We start from the raw sequence: 21,369 nt of genomic DNA, 5'->3' as shown, positions 1-21,369 counted from the left end.
TTCCAATCCAGTAGCCCTTGAGAACTGTGAGTGTTTTTTTCTTGATTTAACATTGTTTTTCTTTAGTGTTTTCATAGCAAATTTATTTTATTGTAAGAGAGGTATCAATGAAAACTGTATTCACATGAAAATTTTGCAAGAATAATTAAAAACTGAAGATAGATAAATTCTAAGCCAACCTGAATTCAAATGCAAAAAAGAAAAAAAATTCCATGTTATGCATCTTATTTGACTAACAAGTTCACTGGCATACAGGGAACATGACTAATACTGCAGATGCCTGAAAAAATCTTTGGAATTTTTCCAAGGTTACGTGAACATTTGACGGAGAAGCTCGTTAACACATTGAATAGTTTTTTCCCAGTTTCTTTCTCAGCTGCTCATTACTTTTTCCCCACACGTGCCTGTGGAAATACAGCTGACTAATTCTTCGGAAGGGATGCCTTACATTAAAAGCTGCTGGGAAGTAGAGGAGGGAAAGGGGCAAAGATTCTCCAGAAATTTGCTACACTTCTCAGTAATCACACCTGGGGAGATAATGAAGTCTTCATGCTATCTTCTTGTATGTTTTCTTGCCATAGAAAAGTATTGTGTAACTGAGTAAGAAACACCCCTCTTTTGGAGCAAAAGGAGAACAGCAGTGATTTGTATGAGTGGGTTATAACAGAGAGGGGTAGTCACACCTCACAACTTGGGTACTTCTTGCATACAACCTTCCAAAATCTGTCTCTGAGCTATGCCTCTGACATTCCTTCCCAGGTGCATCCCTGCTGTGTATTCAGGCAGATGAACTGCAAGAGGCCCTCACCTCTCACTGTGTAGTGACTCGAGGAGAAACAATTATTCGTCCAAACACTGTGGAAAAAGCCACAGATGTTAGAGATGCCATGGCCAAAGCACTGTATGGGCGCCTCTTCAGCTGGATAGTCAATCGCATCAACACTTTACTCAAACCTGACAAACATTTGAGGTAAAAGGAGATTTTGCAGAATAAAGAGATACTTTTTTCTGTGGGAATAATGTTGTCTTACACTAGAGCATTTAGTGTAGTTAAGTTCTTTTTCTCTGTTACTTTTTTATGATCCCACCATTTCAAAAATGGTTTGTCCTGTTCATAGTACATAGTGAAAATACAGTAGATATGGTTGGCAAAAGCATCTGGTGTTTTCCTGTTGATCTTTACTCATTTAACCCTTTTAACTTTTAACCCTTTTTCTTTTGTATTTTTTTCAGAGTAAACTTTTGATATTCATCATGTTGATTACACAGGTCAAATTCTGGTCTTATTTACACTGATGTTGTTGCTTTTGTCACTTTTTTATGAGCATGGTGTTATATAAGTGTGGGAATAGTTTTCAAACACATTTACTGAAGGTATTGTCCATTTTACACTTACAAGGTGACATTTTAAATGCCATGTCAATAACAAATAGCTTTGGTTTGCAGATCTGGATTTCCTGAATTTTTTTCTTCTTAAACATCAGAGGAGAGCCAAGGTTGCAATCCTAAAATTTGTCTAAACTTTTAAGTATTTTGTTACAGCAGAGCAACAATAAACAGGATTTTAATCAGTAAGTGATAGGATAAAATCCATGATAGATGGGGCAGCACTTCTAGCCTGTGTGCCTCTCTCACTTGCCTGTTACAGAGCCCTTTTCAAACTGATTACTTACTTATTATGCTGGTGAGGAGGGAGAAAAATGAACCTGAAATGTTCACTGTAATAAAAAACTAAACAACTTTTGCTTGATTTTGTGGTAGTAAAATAATTTGCATTTTCTATTTTTATGTAATTGGCTCTAAAAAGGGAATGGGGCAGGTAAATTTTAGCAGTCTATTCAACAAAAATGTAATTTTTTGACAGATGAAATAGTGTCCAAATTTGGATCCCTCCACAATAAAACACTTCCTTTTTTGAGAAGGACTTTACAAAGAGGTTTAAGTACTATTCATGAATGTCTTGAGGCTGATTCTTAATTTCTGATTTCCTAAATCTTTATTTTTAAAATGGTTGCATATAGCCCCTCAAAGAGGTTTTATAGAAAGAATGTAATTTATATTTTACTTACCTAGAAAAGACACTAATGTCAGCCTCACTTTGTTATAAAATTATATCCTCCTAATTTTTTGCTTCAGCAAATAAATATTAGAGCTTTTTTTTCCAGTTGCAGAAGTGATCACAGTATGCCCTACTTAAAATATCAAACCAAAGTTTTTCCCATGCTTCTCCGGAATTTAATTAGTAATTTAAATTCATACCACACCCCAGTGCATAAAGTACTTATTTAGCTGCATAAAAGGTCTAGCTAGGCATTCTTTTTTACTTTAATGTTAAACTAAGAAATTTTAATTATTGTGAGTAAATAATATGAAGAAATAATACTCAATGACAACAGTCTTTAATTTCAGGATGCTGGTGAGTAAAGCCTGTGTTACTACAAGAGAAACAAAAAGAAGCATGTTCTTTCTGTACTGTAGTCAGCTTTTTAGAATAATTACTTCCAAATAAATATTAGTGTAAAAATAAAGTTGTAAATCCCCTATTCACTTATCGGTTGACTTGGTTGTTGTGTTATTCAGTATATCTGGTCTGCATTGCAGTAATCTTTTGATTGATCTGAATTTATCAGTATTTCGAACTAACAGTTGTCATTTTAAGAGATATCTGGTTCAGCAAAACCTATCCTGTGTAACTGGTGTACAGATTTGGCCCATGATTTCCTTTTGTGAAATGAAGGTAATTAATGTAAAATAAAGATACAACAATGAAAAGTATATTTCATCTTTGTAGTGAAAATGATGATGGCTTGAATATTGGAATTCTTGACATCTTTGGCTTTGAGAATTTCAAAAAAAATTCTTTTGAACAACTATGTATCAACATTGCCAATGAACAGATTCAGTTCTACTTCAATCAACATGTCTTTGCCTGGGAACAGGTATGTGTTGGTTGTTTTGATGAAGCTTTAATATTACTGAATATATAAAACCTTCTCTCAAGAAACCACATTGTTCCTTCTCCATAATAGCTTGTAAATAGCACATTATAAAAATATTTTTAAGTATGTTTTCCATGAAGCAATGCTTGCTATTTGCAAGTAAAATGCCAACATAAAATGCATTAAACTTGAAATTTACAGTAACTAAGCAACATAACACTGTGATAATCTGATGCAAATGCAATGTTGTTTTCATGAGGAATAATGAGTGTCGTAACGTATGATTCTCTAGTAAAAAAGTAAATGACTGGTAACAAAATTTTGAAAGTGCAATGTTCATAATAGTTTACTAATAAGCTTAATGAACACTGAAATTCCATTATTAAAAACTGCAGATCTCACAATTATTTTGTTTTCCTTGAGAATCTAAATCATCTCAGCTAAATAATGATGGATTTAATTTAAATAATTCATTGTAAAGCAGAGCAAAGGAATAGCATTGTAAATATAAAAGTTTATGAATTTAAAGAGGAGAGGGAAAAGCCTCAAAAAAATAATCTCAGCTTTGTAAATAGTTCCAGTAGAATTAAATTAAGCACCTTTAAATCATTATTTCTTCTTTAAATCATATTTCTTCAAATAACAATATTTGAAGAAATAACATGTTCAGGGGAAAAAAGAGATCTTGCTGAAAATTGAAATATTTCAGAATTCTCTGTGGTAGAACAGACTGAATTTAAACCATAGGTGAAATTATACTTTTGCTGTTTTACTGAAATTATTGGTGTTTATGATACATGGATGAAAATTCTCCTGAATTATAATTTTAATTGTTAGTAGAAACAGAGTATTTTGTCAGTGTTAATCACTGTTTGTTTAAGGATGAGATAGATACAAGTTTGGAATGTGTCCATGTATACAGGTGTGTACATAGATGTGTCAGTCTAGAGGTATATATATTTATGTGTAATATGACAATTTTTTTAATGGCTCAATGTTTTATCCTCTTCCTGATTATTTCAGGAAATGTTGTCTTGCAGCCTTGTATCTTTTGTTGTTTTTATAGATTTATGTGCAAGATTATCAACTTAACTGTTTCCTTGGTTTTAATGTCATCTAAAATCCAAAGAAAAATTAACTTGATTTGCTGTAATTACTTAGGCATCTTCTTTACAAAGTACACAAGTTCACAAAAAAGAGCACTTGGCTATTGTTTTTTCTAACAGTTGGGACATGGAAATAGCACAGACTGCAGCAACAATATTTTTTCCTGTCAAACTCAGGCACTGACCAGGTCCCATGCACTTGCATATGTCCACTTGGCCTAAATGTTCACTAACTTGATTGTCCCATGCTAAGTTTAAGTCTTCCTTGCTCCAGACTTTTCCCCTGGTCTCAAGGACCTGGGATTACCAGTCAAGACCAATGCAAGAAGGCATTGAATATCTCAGCCTTTTCTATGTCATTCACAAACTTGTTCAGCAGCAGGACCACGTTCTCCCTAATTGCCTTTTGTTGCTGAGGGACCAGCCTTGGCTTTCCTAGCTCTATTCCTGTACACCCAAATATTGTCTTAATGTTCCTTCTCTTTTTTAATCAGAGTCAAGTTCAGTGTAATCTGTCTTTACTTGCTTCTAGGTATCCTGTTACAGAGCTTTTTTGGCAAGACCAATATTAATGCAGAGGTTTGTGGTGTCACCATGTAGTAGGAACAATTTACTCTCTTGTATGTGCCTTGCTGCACCATGGTCAGAGTGGTTCTTCTGCTACTGAGCAGATGATGGGAAAACTAACTTCTTATTTTGACAATATATAATCTGCCCATTTTTCCCTGTAGGCAATTAGTACAACTACAGACTTTATGGAAGGGGAAGATAATCTTTACTCACAGAATCTCTAAGTACATAAATTTTACCCATTTCCATACGTTTTCTCCTAGGTTTCATTGACTCACAGATACATAGAATGCACCATGGCACATGTGGGTGTGTGTGGGCGGCTGTATGTCTGTTCAAAGGGTCTGGCCAAGAAAATTTGGGAGTGACATATAGAATAATGGACACCAGCTGGCAAGTCTTCGTCATGTCTGATAGGTTCTTCTTGCTGAAATGGCTTTTGGACATATCTTTTACAGCCTTTAGCAATCGTTCTTTGCCTCAAACCCTTATTTACTTCAGCATCTGTAATTTTTAGGCAAGGCCTAAAGATTTACTTTTTTGGAATATATATATTTTCATGCCTACAGTCCATTTCCTTGGTGGGCACATAAGAAAATTGTGTGTGATGTGCTATAACCTCACAGTCATGCTCCTGCTGTCAGGTTTAGGGGGTGTTCCACTTGCTAACACTCTGCATTGTGTTTTTATGTCAGCGAAGGCCTTCTGTTCTTGATGTAAGGAGCTCTTTGCTCAGTGTTATTGTTATGAACAAATGTTCTTCATTCAAATCAAAGGCTATCACACAGCTATTCTTTTAAGACTATTTTTATGATGCTTATGTGGACATTCCCATTCATATTTCATTTATACCAGTCCTAATATTTCTATTACAAGTGTCCACATCCAGCCTGTAATACCAACCAAGTGACTGTCTACCTTAATTTACATCAAACCACTACATCAGATTAATTATATCAAGCTTCATTATATTATCTTGTACCAGTCTACAAAGATATTACTACAGCAGTGCAGATGGAGCTATATAGATTAAGTTCATACAGGTGTGGGTGTAAATCTCTCCCTTTCAGAGACAGGAAATGCATTACAACCCAATGGCACAGAGTGATTTGTGGTATGATTCATAGTCATTATAAGACATCACTTTTCACTTATTTATTACATGGTTGTCCCAGTTCTACACACAAAAACAGCCTTTGAGAAAGCAGGTGGCTTCAGAATCTCTTTTGTTCACTGTAAGGACTCTCCTATGTTTACATCAGTAATGTACTTTAATTGTAAATTTAAATAAAAAATGTCACTGATGTAAAAAACAAACATTAGGATGACCTCTGCCCTTTGCTGAAGTATCTGCCTGACTTTACAAACAACTTCATATGCAAGGCTTTGTGTTTTAGACTCTAAAAGACAGAAATTATATTTGTGAGAAGGCTGATGGCAGAAGTCACCAAGACCTTTGTGTTGACTTTCCATTAGCCCTGATTGTTGTGCTGCTGGAGCTATCCTCTCACTGCAGACCCAGGCTAGTGTCTCTTTGCAGCCCTGTGCAGTGAGTGACAGACATGTCAGGTAGCCCTGTGCTGCCTCAGAAATCTGTAACACAACTCTGCATTGAACCCTGTAGATTGACCCAAGGAAGTCTGAAGAATTTAAATCCTTTTACACTTCCCTCAAGAGACATAAAATATACAGACACATTGTTTTTTCATTCTTCTCCCTATTTTGCCCTGTTCAATATCGTATCACGTGCAATTTGATGAAATTTGACACATCTAGTGGAAAGTTGAGGGCTAAATCAGTTGATTATAGTTTAGTTTGTCATTAACCCATGCTCATCATAGAAGGTGAATCATATTTTGGCAACTTGACCAATGAAGCCAAGTAGTAAATACACTCATCAGGTTGAATTGTACTTTCAGTGTTACAGTGTTACAGGTGACATTGTTTTACCATTTTCTGTAGCTGAATCTGAAAAGTGTTCACTGCTTTGCTTTTCTTGGAAGTGTGGCCTCAAAAAAAAAAAAAAAAAAAAAAAAAAAAAAAAAAAAAAAAAAAAAAGCCAGAGTAGTGACAGGGGTAGAAAAAAGGACCAGTGGTACTATCACAACCTGAGGCTCAAGGTGTCAGCTAGAGTGGAGTGTCTGTGGGCCAACATGTAGAACTCAAGTCAAAATTAAGATTATTATTTATTGGTGACTTAATTTTTGCATTTAAGAATAAAGGAATAAAGATTTTTAGGCCTGAATGCAATCTCCTTTCACTAATTTAACAGAAAGACTGAAGTAGGGATACAGTTTAAGATAAAGGTAGTGTAGATTCCCAGTAGTCAATGGAGACAAACAGATATATCCCTATCTCTTCTGACTGGGGAGAGAATGTGGCCTCTCAACTAAGTCACTACTTTTAGTTTTGCTAGCACATAGGAGTTTTTTGGTTAATATAAAGCAAGGCAGAACTCTTCGTCCTTCAGTCCTGTCCTTCAAGGTGTTCCCCTTACATATTAGATACTGATGTAAGTTAATTTCTGTCAGCTCCGTGATCTGCAAGTCACATTGTCCAGCAAGACAGCCTTCCCATCCCTTTCCCATTTGTCATTCCCCCATAAGAAGTAAAAGGTGTAATGACAGATAGCTAAAACATTTTGGAAAGTAGCAAGTTTGCTGACAGTTGGAAGGATGATACTTTTTGCATTAAATGTATGCAATGTTTATTTTACAGTCTCATGACAATTTAATCTTCTAGTTTCAGCTGGAAGAGGTTCCTTCTGAATAAGTCTCTGGTGTCCTCATTTAAACCAAAGTATCATCATAAAATGTTCTCAGCAAAATGGCATTACTTTATTAAACATGAAGACCATTTCCTAAGGCATTTAATATTTTTTTTGTTGCCGTTGAAACCAGGTGATACAAGCTAGTGTTACATAGTTTTGATCATAGGAAAGATACCATGTAATACTAAGATGAGATGGGATCCCAATTAATAGTGTAACTCAGCGATTCCTTTTGACATCCTATCCACAGGAATACTTTATAATGGTTATGCTTTAGAATTTTAAGAAGTAGCTATTTTGTGGAGCTTTCTTCAAAACATCACAGGGGATTACAAAATCCTGGAGCTTATTCATCTCATTAATTCGAATCAGACCTATTTCATTACAGTTTTATGATGTCCATCATTAAAGCTTTTATACTTGCTACTTGTATCCTGATGATGTGCTTGAAACCAGCACTGCATCAGAAAATGTAGTACAGTATAATTTCTGAGTCATCTGTCACACCAGTGCCTGGCCTAGTCATCAGCTGTCCTTCAGGAGCCCGTGGGAAGTGATGGAGTGAACTCCTTCATATCCTGTTGGGCAGATGGTAGCATTACCAAAACTGTCAGGGCTGACACTCGTTCAGTTGTTGAGATGCAAAGGATGGTGACACAAAGGGTGGACACAAACTGAGTGGTCACATACACTGCAGGCTTGGAGGTCAGGCCCTGTGGGCTGCCCGGGCAGGGAGGGGAGCAGATGTTGCTGTTAGCATGGTATTACAGCTACTAAGAGTTCCTTTCTTTTTCAAGGAGAACACTTTTATCAGTTCTCTAAACCAGCCTCTCTCACAAGCACTTGAAGTTGGAAAAAGTCTGTGATTAGACAGGTTGGTTGTGAGTGCTTGTTTGAGGATGTTCGAGTGTCACAGAGACACTCTCCTCTGATAGATCCATCCTGAGCAGTCTCTTCCCCTTGCCCTCTTCATAAGGGCACTCTAGATAATCCTAAGCAGTAACAGCTGGTTCCATGAACATCTGTGTGTCAGTGCAGCTGTAGCCCTCAGTTAAACTGCCCCTACTCCCATGTTATCTCTGGAAGATAACACAGACTCATTCTCTTTCTGCCACCAGCTCCTACAGGTATATAATTAACTTCTCACCTATATCAGTGATACATTTATTACTCTCCTGTCTTGTCCTGCTACTCAGGTCATTGATTAAATAAAAAGCAAAACACCTGTCCACTGCTTCAGGGAAGACACGGATGAGCTTAATGTTATGTGTCTCAAATGAGGAGCCCTTGTGGGGCTGTAGGCAAGATTCTTACTGATTACACCCTTGTATGGCATATAAACTGAATTATAACCTATCATTAGAGTGAAGAGTGTCCTGGGAAATTACACCAATGTGGATACTGGAAGGGTTTAGGTATATATTTTGTGTCCTCTTTCAAATGGATCAGCAGATCTTTTTTTTTTTTTTTTAATGCCTGTATTTTTAGACAAATCTTATTGATTTTATGCCTTTTGCTGTTCCTCTGAGATTAAGAGGTATGAAACAGGTGTTTTCCTATTATATATGAAAGAGAACTTCTTTTTTAAATGCTTAATGTGTTGCCTTCTTCACTCACTCAGACTCAAGTGAACGACACATAAGGAAAGGTCTTCCAAGGTTAAAGGTCTTTGAACTCATTAATGTTAGCCATCATTCATTTTTGTGACACTCTTCTTAGCATGAATTCAGGATGGCAAAACTGTAATGTTAACACCATAAATTAATACAACACTTATAATAAAGTCCTATCCTTTGGTAGAGAGATGATTTTTAAAGTAGATCAAAAGCTCTGTGTTTCACAGTGCAGCCTGCACAGGACTGAAGGAAGCCCTGGCACAAGCAGCAGCATTGTGCGGTAGATAACTGCTACTGCTTTACCTAATGCAAGCAAAAATAATGGGGCATGGCAGTCCCTAGAGCAACCTTCTCTTGGTAAATCCACAGATCTCTTCTGCCTTGCTAAAGGATTAAGGAAGGTCATTCTTGTGTTCTCCAGCTATAATCTAAATTATATTCAAGATAAAACCATCACAAAATACTGTGAACACATTTGTTATTTGTTTTTTTTTTAGTCTGGGAGGAATCCAGAGATATTTGCAGTCTTCAGGAGAAAAACCAGCCAGGCCAAACCAAACAAAAAAAGCAAAGAAAGAAGTCCATCCCACCAGCTTTTCTGTTGTTTTTAAATCTTAGGGAATACCTTTCCCTAGTTCCTTTAAAGGAATGAAAATATATTAGAGGCAAATCTAAGGCAATTTATTTAATTCTTAGGAAGTATGTACACAATCCTTTAATTTTTAGACAGTATGTGCACCTTTCTTCTCCACATAAGAATTTTCCAGGTGTTTGAGGAGGGTGATCAAACAAGTAAAGCCACTAAAACCTGTAGTCACTTCTGTAAATCTTAGCCATCACTTAGATCTGAGCAATGAATTGGGAATGTAAATATAGCTCTAAATAGTTAATAAATTTTCTACATTTCAGACCTGGGAAATAAATAGACCCTGAGGTCTCTATTTACAAACAATATACTTTGTCTTCTTCAACTCTGTTTCTTTAATTTTTGCTATTCATGTAAAATATCTTACTTTACCAAATATGCCATAGGAGTATTGAACTTACATATTCAAACCCAAAATCCCAGCTGACATTTGTTTCTGCAAAACCTTGATGCCTTTAACCCTGAGGCATACTTTCTCAATGTAGTTTTCATTTGCTACAATTGACAATGAGTTAATTATTTTCTGAAGTGGTTCATTATACACAGACAAAGCATGCCTTCTGTTTCTTGCTGCAGAATGAATACCTTTATGAAGGTGTTGATGCAAGAGTGATAGAATATGAGGACAACAGGCCCCTCCTGGATATGTTCCTGCAGAAACCAATGGGTTTATTGTCTTTGCTGGATGAGGAAAGTCGATTCCCACAAGCAACAGATCAGACACTTGTAGGTAAGTAAATGGTTCATTTCACAGTTTTACAGCTTGTCTTCTGTTCAATTTCTGTTTGGCATGTACAATTCAGACTACATGCTAGTTATGCTTTTAGTGAGCCCCCATTTCAGTGTCACAGTGTGTTTGAGGGAGACATGGGATGGTTTTGTCCTTGAAGTTCATAGAGAAACATCAAGAGTACAAATGAACCTAAGCTGCAGATCCAGGTTTCAAGTTCTCCCCCCTTCAGGAATTTTTTTGCTGCAGAGCTTGAAAAGTAAAGATCAAACTGAATTAAAACTCAAGGTTCATAGACTGAGAACACTGTTTGCAAAGTTCAGTCGTGTTCAGTTCTGAGATTTTTGATGAGCAGTACCTGAGCAAGAAGTTTAATACTTTTTAAGAGTAATGACTGCAAACACGCTTCAGTGCTTTTCAGCAAATTATGCTCTCTGAGTGTTTTCTATTCACAAATTAAAATTAAAACATCTGAAGTCATTGTAATTCAGATCCTGAATATGTCAGTGCTGAGCCGCTGCAATTACCATTGACTTCATTATTTCAGTGGTATTTCTGTGCAAATAAATCCTGGTTTTACTCATTTTTGAATGTGCAAAGTGTCAGATTAGAGGTTTAGCCAAACAGAAAACCTAATAACATTCAGTAACAATGCCCATGTTAAAGCAACTATACGAGCTTGTTCTTCTTTTATCCTCATGTTTTTTAGTCTACAGCACAGAAGCACTCAATCAACCAGTAAATGTTTCCTCACAACTCCTCAAGGTATCCTTAGGAAAGATTTCTACGTTGTTTCATATATTTAGATCAAAATCTTGGAAAGATTAGCCCTGGAAGTGTTCAAAACGCATGTGGATGTGGCACTTGGGGACATGGCTTAGTGGTGAACAGAGTGGTGTTGGGTTAAGGGTTGGACTCAATGATCTTAGATATCTTTTCCCACCTTAATGATTCTATGATTCCATGATTTTCTGAGGTAACACTTTAAAAAATTGGAATAAAGTAAGTAACTTTTCCAAGAGCTCTCATATTCTCCATCCAGTGTCTTTTGTTACAAGACCATTATGGTATCTCTGTCTTTGAAAATATCAGTGTCTGTTTTGTGCCTCTGCATTGGCTGAGAAGTCAGGAAATATCCTTGGAGGGATACAGCTTCAGAAGAGAATGATTATATAGTAACTCCAGTAAGATAAGCTATGTATTGTCTTTCAGAAAAATTTGAAGATAATTTGAAATCAAAATATTTTTGGAGACCCAAAAGAGTAGATCTAACCTTTGGAATTTATCATTATGCAGGAAAGGTAAGACACCTGATGATGTTAATTGGGGATTGTGGAATGCTAGGGCTGGAAGGAAGTAGAAGAGGTCACGTGGGTTGTTTCTCAACAATTGTCTATTCAGTCCAGACATGGGAATGCTGGCAGTGCCTTACATATAAAAAGTAAATTGAAAAGTTATTATGCCTCATTAAAAAAAAAAAAAAAAAAAGCAATAGCTGGAGTGTATATTTCTTAAATGTCACCAGGTAAATGAACTGACTGTAGTATAGAAGACTTAAAACATAACTGGTATGTAATGTAACTCAGTGCTCATCCCCTTAGTTCCTCAAAGTCCTGCACCATGCTTGTTCCCATTATTTCTAACCAGGACCCAGCTCCATTCTTTCTACTGCCTCCTACACACCATCAGCCTTTCTTAGTTCTGTACTTTGTCATCAGACAGACAGACAGAGAGTGTAGGCCCTGCTTCCTGCTTCATTCAGTGAGCAGCATCCTTCCTTCCCATGCAAGGTGACTGGCTGGACGTGCCCTGCAAACACAGGAGGAGCTGCTGTTACACTGCAGCAGGATGACTCTGGTCACCTGAACCTTGCCCTGGGAAAGCAGGAGCTCCCACCTCCTTCTGAGCTCTTTTAAAGGGTACAGAGCGAGCGCTGATGTCTCACATGGGAAACCATGTTGGGTCTGTACAGTGCTGGAGCAGCTGGCCTGGGAAGAGACAAATACTGCCCATCAGCTGATGGAAAATGCCTTACCCCTTATGTAAGAGAGCCAGCTACATAGAGCCTCTTGTAACTCCTCTGAACCTCCTCTCCAGCTGAGTTCCACTTCACCAGCATAGCATAACTCACTGCAAGGAGTGGAAAGCCAGATCTCCCTCTACCAATCCTGTTAGCAGCCACTGAAGATGGGGAATTACACCAGTGCCCCATCAGTGTTCAACAAACTCTTTCATTAGGAAGTTTCTTCTGCTGTCTAACTTTTGTCTCCATTGCTGCCATGTAAATTCATAACCCCTGGTGCAGTTTACTGTGGAGATGAAGAACAATTTATTTCCTCTTCCTTTACAAGTCTTTTTCATAATTTAAGGCTGTTGATGAGTTGTATTGTGATGTATTTTTCTAAATTATGTATCCCAGTATCTTCTACCCTTCTTGGCAGGTCAAGTTTTCTTGTGAATCCCTTAGACCAACAAGATAGAGCCCTGAAGTTACATTTTCAATTACGTACACCATTCTTGGAATTTTTAGGGAGATTTCAATTGCCAATATGCAGTTTGTGATTCTGCAAACTTCCTCTAAAATTAATGCAGAGATACCTAGGAAGAGTGTTAAGTCCTGGGTCCAGTACAGCATAATATGAATAGCACAGAAAGATTGTACAGTCATATGGGTAATCCTGTGTGATGTGGTTGAAATAAATGCATTGTTAATTGTGCATTACCACATGTACAAGTGTAAAGGAGGACTGCAATACATTTGTCCTGGTGATAAATCCACACAGGTTAAAACTACTACATGCATTAATAAAAATAAATGTCTCAAACTTTGGAATGATAGATTTGCTTTTAGTGATTTGCATCATATCTCAGTATTGAAAAGGTAGAACTTTCAGTGATCAAAAAAAAGACTAGAAGTGAGAGTGAGCCTGATGGCTGGAAAACTATTTGTGTATCTTGAGATAGTAAAAGCCCTATTTCAGAAAGCTTAAATTTACAATTACTTTTCAAAACCCCAGAAGATGTATAAATGCACTTTTTAAACAGGTTCTATATAATGCGAGTGGATTCCTAGCCAAAAATAGAGATACTCTGCCAGCTGATATTGTGCTGCTACTGCGATCATCTGAAAACAATCTGACGCGACAGCTGGTAACTCATCCTCTCACAAAAACAGGTATTGCTGTTGTGGTGATCTTAGTTTTCTCCACCCTTCATGATGACCACTGCCAGGTTTCATATGACCACTCATTGATGACATTACACACTTTGTGGCTTCACTTTCCAACCATGGAATCTATATGGAACGGAGCTGCAGCCATCTCAAGATGCAAGGGAGGGATTGGTCTGGTCAAGTGCCAAGGAAGTGGGAGAGATTTTTTTCAGGGTCCTGTCTTCAGGGTAGGGGATCAAGACAGGGAGTGGAGTGCATCTCTTGAGTTGAGGACTGAACAGGAAGGATGAGGTAAGTCACTGTCCTGTTTGGGACAGGGCAAATGTAAATTGCCTCAGTGCAATTTATCTCTAAGTGGTAGAGAACAAAGGTTGGGGTTCCTAACATCTGCTGCAGAGACTGAGAAGACATGCCTCTATTTTCAGTCTTAGAGTTCTTTACAATAGGTAATTGATGTGGTCCTTGTAGTAAGCTCTTCCTCAAGAAATTCATAAGTAGAGGTGGAGGAATAAAACTAGCTCTACAGAAATTACTCCTAAATTGCACCTTATTTGAACTATGTCCTTGCAAAGTGTCCTACCTTCCACTGCAGGATGATGGGTAAGTCTCCTTACAACCAGTTTGTTATTGTGTTGTAGTACTCCCTGTGTGATGGCATTGATGCCATACAGTAAGTACTTTACAACATTACTTTCTTGTACAACTACATGGGAGACATATTTCAAGCAGAACAGAAAAGCTAAATTGGAAGAGCTCAATGGAAATGAAAATGTTATCATAACTTACAGAAGCTGAGGTTTTGGCCAGGCTTCTGTTCTTTACAAAGGAAGCTTTGCTAATAGAATGCAAAATTTGGTCTTGGAATTTTATTTTAAGTGTGTGTTCCTGGGAAAGCACAGAGCTCGATGCTCTTGCCTGAACTTTTTTGACTTGTTGATATCTGCTAATATACTAAACTATAATTTCCATAGAGTCCAAATAAGCATACAAATGGCTCCAAGAACTGATCCCAAGTCTTAATGTTTTGCAAGATACTGAAGGACTAAAACAGGCTCTGAAGGCTGTTTTAGTCCTGTTAAATATTGTGAAACTGCATGTGGTGTTTCAAAACTGACTCGAACCATCCAGCTATAGCCAACTAAAAGTTAGGTTTCTGATTCCTGTTATTTATCTAGAATCAGAGTCATTGTAGACATTTACCCAAAGTCCAACCCATCTTGCCTATCAAAGGTGTTTCTCTTGGGATGGGACAAATCTCCTTTGAAGGTGTCTCTCTCCACTGAATACAGAGGGATCCTATAGACACCTCATTTTCAGATAGCTGAAATCAGCTGTTAGTAAACCTTTTTCCTTCCCACCCTGTGATATTCAGCTGAACCCCAGGGAGGTTTATGCCTTGATATCATCACATAATACCATATGCATTACCATGACACATACTTGCAGCTGTTATTCCAGCTCTTATCCACCTCTTCCTGATAGTAGCTGAGCACAGAGAGATGTACTCTCTCCCAGTGGAGAGGGAGATCCCAGAGATGTTATGTTATTAGCAGATGCAGTGGCAGCATGCAGCAATGGTTAAAGTTTATCAACACAGAGAGACATGATGAAAAGCTCAGCAGAATTTTCATTATTCCTTGAAAAGACCAGTGTCTGTGTAAAGCATGCCAATACACCTAGTCCTTCAAAGTCATCATAATGAAGGTAATGCTTGACTTAGAATTCCAAAGTTAGAGCCTTAAGACTTTGTCTGTGCTAGTAAACCAAACAGAGGCAGTGAAGACTAGCTGAAACATTCCCACAGGGCTGCTCATTCTGATTAATGGTTAGAATACCTCCCTGGGACAATTTTGGTCCATGTCAGGTCGTAGCCTCCAGGAATACCCAGCCACACTTCAGAGAAAGAACAGGATAGTGACAGTTTCCAGCAAGCTCTGTAGAAAGATCTAACTTTATTTTTATGAAGGGGTTGAAAGAGTACTGAAGAGTAGAGTTTAAGTATATAATCTTGAGTCATGTCACATCACTTTTCCTCAGGGCCGGAAAAGGGTATTAGCACATTTTTCTTTAACTAATATGTAGCATTAGAGCTAGAATAGTATAGTAACATTCTTAGGCTAAAACCACATGGATGGTCTAAGATGTATCTATCTTACCTTCTACAGAAGTCTGTTTGGTTTTTTTGTTATCTAGTAAATGACATATAAGCTGAAGGAGAAAAAATCATCATGCCACTTCTTCAGAGCTCATTCCATCCCAAGGGTTAAAGGGGAAATGAGGACATGCTCTGAAAAGTCCATGACCTTTATAATCATGTGGTTGCACTGGGGGTATGAATAAGGTGCTTCAGGATCATTCTTAGTTTAGATGGGATGTAAGCACTTTGGTAGGTTGCTTTCTCTTCCCACAGGTAACCTGGCACACACCAAAAGCAAAACTACGATCAGTTATCAAATGTGGACCTCCCAAAAATCAATCAGTCATACAAAGGTAAGAAAACCGATTTTGTGATTCTGCATTGAAGCCTGATTTAAACTAGACAGGCAGTAGTTGTTTTGGTATTGAAAGTAAGCAAGTAACCCCTTCCTTGGTTTTTCTCCCTCTCCTATTTTCTTTTCTGTTTAGCTGGATATCTTTGTGTTGTGCAATTCATATTCCTTCCGTGAGGTAAAAACCTAACATTTCCCTTCTTTTTGGCTATAGTTTTATAACAACTTCCGGGGGAAAAAATACTATTTCTCAACTGTATTGTAGCAAAAAGAGAAATTAAAATATTGGTTTTGGAGTATAGCCATGTTCCTTAGAGAACTAACAAATTAACAGTGATGATGAAATAACAGGCAGGACCTCAGACATTGTCCAGTTATTTGTGGCAGTTATTAGATGCTCTGTTACCAACTTGTGCCCTTTGTGTGTGTGAATGTTTGTGTATTGTGTAGCAAAATATTGGTGTAACTGATTTGTGCTAGTGATCATGCTGTAACTTTTGCTGTTTAGAATACTTTTTAAAATATTTATGTTCTCTGAGGGGTGCTTTCTTGGGGCAATGGAAAGGGCACTACAGGGTAACTGAAGAGATGAAAAGTGTAATTTTTTCCCTTCATCCTTCTAGAATGAAGCAGGAGATACTGGGCATCATCCAAGAGAAACAACCAGCATGAAAACACAGACAGTTGCTTCTTATTTTAGAGTAAGATATCAGATCTTTTAATAAATATTTCTAGAGTACAACAAATCTTTATTCTTTTACTGTTTGAAATGCACCTGTTGAGTTAGAGTCAGTGGTGATCCATTTAGAGTTTGTGAACTGCATATATGATGCAGCAGTCTGTGCAGTGCAAATATCTCGAGAAGATTGTGATGTTTCATCTTTAACTGCACTTGATTACACAGCCACATTGCTGTCATGATGATGTATGATGATCAATAATATTCTTTCACTTGCTTGTTTTTCCACCAAGGAAGATAAAGGGAGATTGGACAGCAGTCTTCAAGAAATTCTATAATTTCTTGAAGAGTTTAAGAAGGAGGGCAAAGTTAATTGGAAGCAGGAGCTCTAGAGAAAGTTCTTGATGGTCACTGCACAGAGGCTGCCCAGAGTTCATCCTTGTGGCTCCTTCAGCAGAGCTTTTCCCAAGCACTGCCTGTGCTGCTGGTCCTAAAATAGAAAATAGCAGTGAAGAGCACTTTCTTCTGAAGTGGCACACAGAGTTTGTTCTGTTCTGAATTTCCAACTCTTGTTTAGTCATCTCTTCCAGCAAAGCATAAAGTGGCTGAGGGAATGTTCATGATGAATTGGACACACAGATCAAAGAAATACCAAGTAAATTTGCTGATGACACTAAATTGGGAGGACCTGTCGACTCCCTTGAGAGCAGAGAGGCCCTGCAGAGAGACCTCAGCAAATTAGAGGGCTGGGCAATCACCAACCATATGACATTTCAGAAAGACAGTGGCCAAATTCTGCATCTGGGATAGGGCAGCCTGGTTGTGTGTTGTGAAAGCAATGAGAAGCTGGAGACCAGCACCATGTAAAGGGTCTGGGGAGTCCTTGTCCATGGCCAACCCTATCTTGGGGGACATCAGGCACAGCATCACAGCCAGGCAAGGGAGGGGATTGTCCTGCTCTGCTCTGCTCTGCTCTGCTCTGCTCTGCTCTGCTCTGCTCTGCTCTGGGGCGGTCTCACCTCGAATGCTGGGGGCAGTTCTGGGTGCCACAGTATAAAAAAGACCTTAAACTGTTAGTGTCCAAAGAAGGGCCATGAGGATGATGAAGGGTCTGGAGGGGAGCTGTATGAGAAGCAGCTGAAGTCACTTGGTCTGCTCAGCCTGGAGGAGACCGAGGGGAGACCTCAGTGTCACCTTCAACATTCTTAGGAGAGGAAGCAGAGGGTTAGGCACTGATCTCACTCTTGTGACCAGTGACAGGACCTGAGGGAAAGGCATGAAGCTGAGTCAGGGGAGGTTTATGTTGGATATCAGGAGAAGGTTCTTCACCCAGAGGGTGGCTGGGCCCTGGAACTGGCTCTCTTGGGAAATGGTCACAGCACCAAGCCTGACAGAGTTGAGGAGTGTTTAGACAATACTCTCAGGCACATGGTGTGATTCTTAGACTGTCCTGCATAGGGTCAGGAGTTGGACTTGATGATCCTGATGAGATCCTTCCAAGTCAGTATATGATTTTATGACCTGTAGGAATTCACTTACATCTATGTCAGAACAATGAGGAGCCAGATCTCTTTTTTAGATAAAGTTGCACAACTTTTGTGAACTGTGAGGAATAATTTCAGTTTAGGTATCAAGGTGGTCCAAAGCTATGTACTGTTTGAATATTCTAGATGGAAAAAAATATTGAATCTCATTCAAATTAATGGCTATGATTCAGTGCATTCAACACTTCTAGCATCAGAGGCTGCAAATGAGTTAATTAAGTTTACACTTTTCTGATGCTATTTTCTGTAGTGAAAATCCTTCCTCAGATCATGATAGCTAATGCTCTTAAATGAAAGTTCACCTTCAGCCCCACTGGTTTACTCATACACAGAAATCTATGGGTGACTGAGAAAAGCATATGCCACCTCAGACTGCATGGAAAAAAGATACCCATTAGCGTGTCCTACTTGTTTGTGTTCAGTTGGCACACTGGTGATGGAGCTAATTAAGCACTTTGCTGCATGGTGCAGCTTCTGTCCAGAATGGAGTTGCACATTTTAATAGGAAACATATGGCTCTTGACGTCCTACACTGGTTTCATGTAACCAACCTACTGCTGAGCTGCATTACCCCCTGGCTGCCTCTTTCTGTTGAGTCAGGTTGAATCTTGAGGAATGAGCCTCTTTGTGTTTTAATAAGAGCCTCCCATGAAGCAATTTTTCAAAACACCAGTCAAGATTGTTTACAGTCAGATTCCCCTCAGCTGGCATGGGGAGCTACAGGCTGTATCCCCTCTGCTAGCCTGATACTCTGGTAAGGTGGGAAAAGTGCAATTTTGGAATTGTGATCTTCTAGCTTTGCCCTCCTCAGAAGTTTCCTCTTGGTGGGGCAGTTGTCGTATCACCATCAGTCTATACAATGAACAGGATATGCCAAGATCAGAGCAGTTGAACCAGCCCTTCTTCTGGGGTAGCCTCAGTTTCCTCCAGCCTAATGAAGGAATTATTTACTGGTTTGTTCCACTTCCCATCCATAGATGGATGATTTACTCTCTGGGTGAACAGGAGTCTTCAAATAGGTGACAACAATAAAAAGAAAAATGGCTGTAATTACCTAACAAAGCTCCAAGATAAGCAAATAAATGTAAAGAGTGTAAGTGTTCTGTCATATGTTGGACATCATGGAAATCTGTGAGAATGTCCTGGATGAAATTTGGTACATTTATTTAGAATCAGTGTTTCTCTCAAGCAGTATACACTAGTAGCTTAGAAAAGCTAGAATTGGTTTTCGGTCATTTACTTCATCTACTCTTAAAGCATCAGCTTAATGAAATGTGAATGGTTTTGTACATTATTCTGATCTTTTGTTTTTTTCAGTATTCTCTGATGGATTTGTTATCCAAAATGGTTGTTGGCCAGCCTCATTTTGTCAGGTGCATCAAGCCAAACAACGACCGGCAGGCAAACAAGTTTGACAAAGAAAAGGTGCTGGTCCAGCTGCGTTACACAGGAATTCTGGAGACAGCACGGATCCGAAGGCAGGGCTACTCACATCGTATACTCTTCGCTAACTTCATAAAACGGTAACAGCAACGTGAAGGAGCTCTTTTGTCTCCTAAAATTGCCATCCAGTACTTGTTTAGCACCAGCAGTGGTTTTGGCAAGGTCTTTTTGAAAAAACACAAAGACATTTCCTGTGTCAAAGAAGGTTATAGACTGGGTGACCAAGACGAGTTCAGGCACAAGATTAGTGACCTGTTTTCAATGGGTAGGGAAAGATAATGAATCTCAGAATGATTTTTCAGGCTCTCTGAGCTTTTGGGTAAAAATTTACTTGCTTATACTCTGCAAGTTTCTTCAAGGACTTGAGTTTTAGCAATTTATTACTTCAAATTAAAGCCAAGACTTTTCATCCACAGTATCCAAGGAACACCACAGTTCCTCTAGCTCCCAACCTTCAGCACTCTGCATCATCTGCTTGTGGAGGGTAGATGATAATTTGGGATTTCTAGTCTAGGGCAGAAAAGTTCACTGAGTGCATAGTGTTGTTTAAAATATAATTCCTAAATATTAGTCCCTTGTTAAGAATCAGAATAATGAATTCAATGTGAGTTTATTACTCCTTTAACTACCCTCTTCCTCCACCCCAAAAATCTGTACTTCTCTCTTACAAATAAAGACCCTGAGTATTTGCCTCAGTAAGTACAGAGATCAAAACTGGGAAGAAGCAAGCATCACCTGTTCAGACAGAAGCACTTCAAAGAAATAGTGCACTAGAAACAGAGAGCTAGCAGCAGAGTGTTGAGGTGCATGAGATGAGAGGGGAACAGCAAAGGAATATTTTTGTAGCCCTGTTTCTTGAAAAAGTAGTCCTGGAACTGTTGCTGTTTTGGAAGAAAGCAACTTTTTGCAGCATGGAAAAAGATAGTTATCACTACAAGATGTGCTGTAGCTTTTGGTGACAGCTTTTAATAAAAAACCAAAAACAAACCCAAACTTAACTTTTCAGGTAAAATAGATAAAAGCAGTAAACATAACGGGGTAGCTCTCTAGAGAGCATGCCCCTGATTATAGTGAGGCTGTGGAGATCTCTGGCACTGAGAATGCAGCCCTCAAGGGAAAAAGGATTTTTATTAAATGTGTGTCTTGTTTTGGGTTTGGATTTTTTTTATAGTTGAGAGTTACAGGTAGACCTGAGATAATGGCACCATTGTTTGGTTATAATAAAATAGGCCAATTCATTGTGTTTTACAAAAAAAAAAAAAAAAAAAAAAAAAAGGAAACTGTAGGTGGTTAATAAGAAATTGCGATTGTCTCTTTTTTTATTATTCCATGAGCAAATGTTACCAGCATTTAAAGCTGGTAAACCCAGGCTTTGTGTTTAAAGGCTGAATAACAAGGAAAAAAGCAGAATGTACTGTCAGGTAGCACACATAATTCATGTAATTTTCTTAAATTAAAAACCCAAGATAGATATGGTTCATCTTGTTACAGAGCATTTTGAAGCCCTGGAACAAACAAGTATTTTCTATCCAGCAGCTGAGCTGGTGTACCACAGGTAATTTTTATGGGTGAGCATCGTGACCTCTTTTCGTAGTCAGAATTAATTCTGAGTAATGAGTTTGCCAGATTAAATACTTACAGATGATGTGTTCTTGGGTTTGGTTT

At 38.2% G+C, this 21,369-nt stretch overlaps 1 protein-coding gene across 1 annotated transcript in view; it reads left to right on the top strand.

Annotated features, from left to right (window-relative positions):
* The window catches only part of LOC310917751 (myosin-IIIa-like), a gene marked incomplete at its 5' end in the record, with an annotated part of 61,731 nt that overhangs the window by 16,081 nt on the left and 24,281 nt on the right, over nucleotides 1-21,369 (top strand). The window contains 9 exon segments of the mRNA XM_083876261.1: nucleotides 783-970; nucleotides 2,792-2,939; nucleotides 10,224-10,377; nucleotides 11,087-11,142; nucleotides 13,423-13,836; nucleotide 13,840; nucleotides 15,960-16,039; nucleotides 16,662-16,739; nucleotides 19,579-19,784. Of these exon segments, the coding sequence (XP_083732387.1) occupies nucleotides 783-970; nucleotides 2,792-2,939; nucleotides 10,224-10,377; nucleotides 11,087-11,142; nucleotides 13,423-13,836; nucleotide 13,840; nucleotides 15,960-16,039; nucleotides 16,662-16,739; nucleotides 19,579-19,784 (1,325 nt within the window).

The sequence above is a fragment of the Zosterops lateralis genome (genome assembly GCF_965231275.1).
Source record: "Zosterops lateralis genome assembly, chromosome: 1".
Classification (NCBI taxonomy): Eukaryota; Metazoa; Chordata; class Aves; order Passeriformes; family Zosteropidae; genus Zosterops; species Zosterops lateralis.
This window is presented reverse-complemented; position numbering and strand designations above follow the sequence as displayed.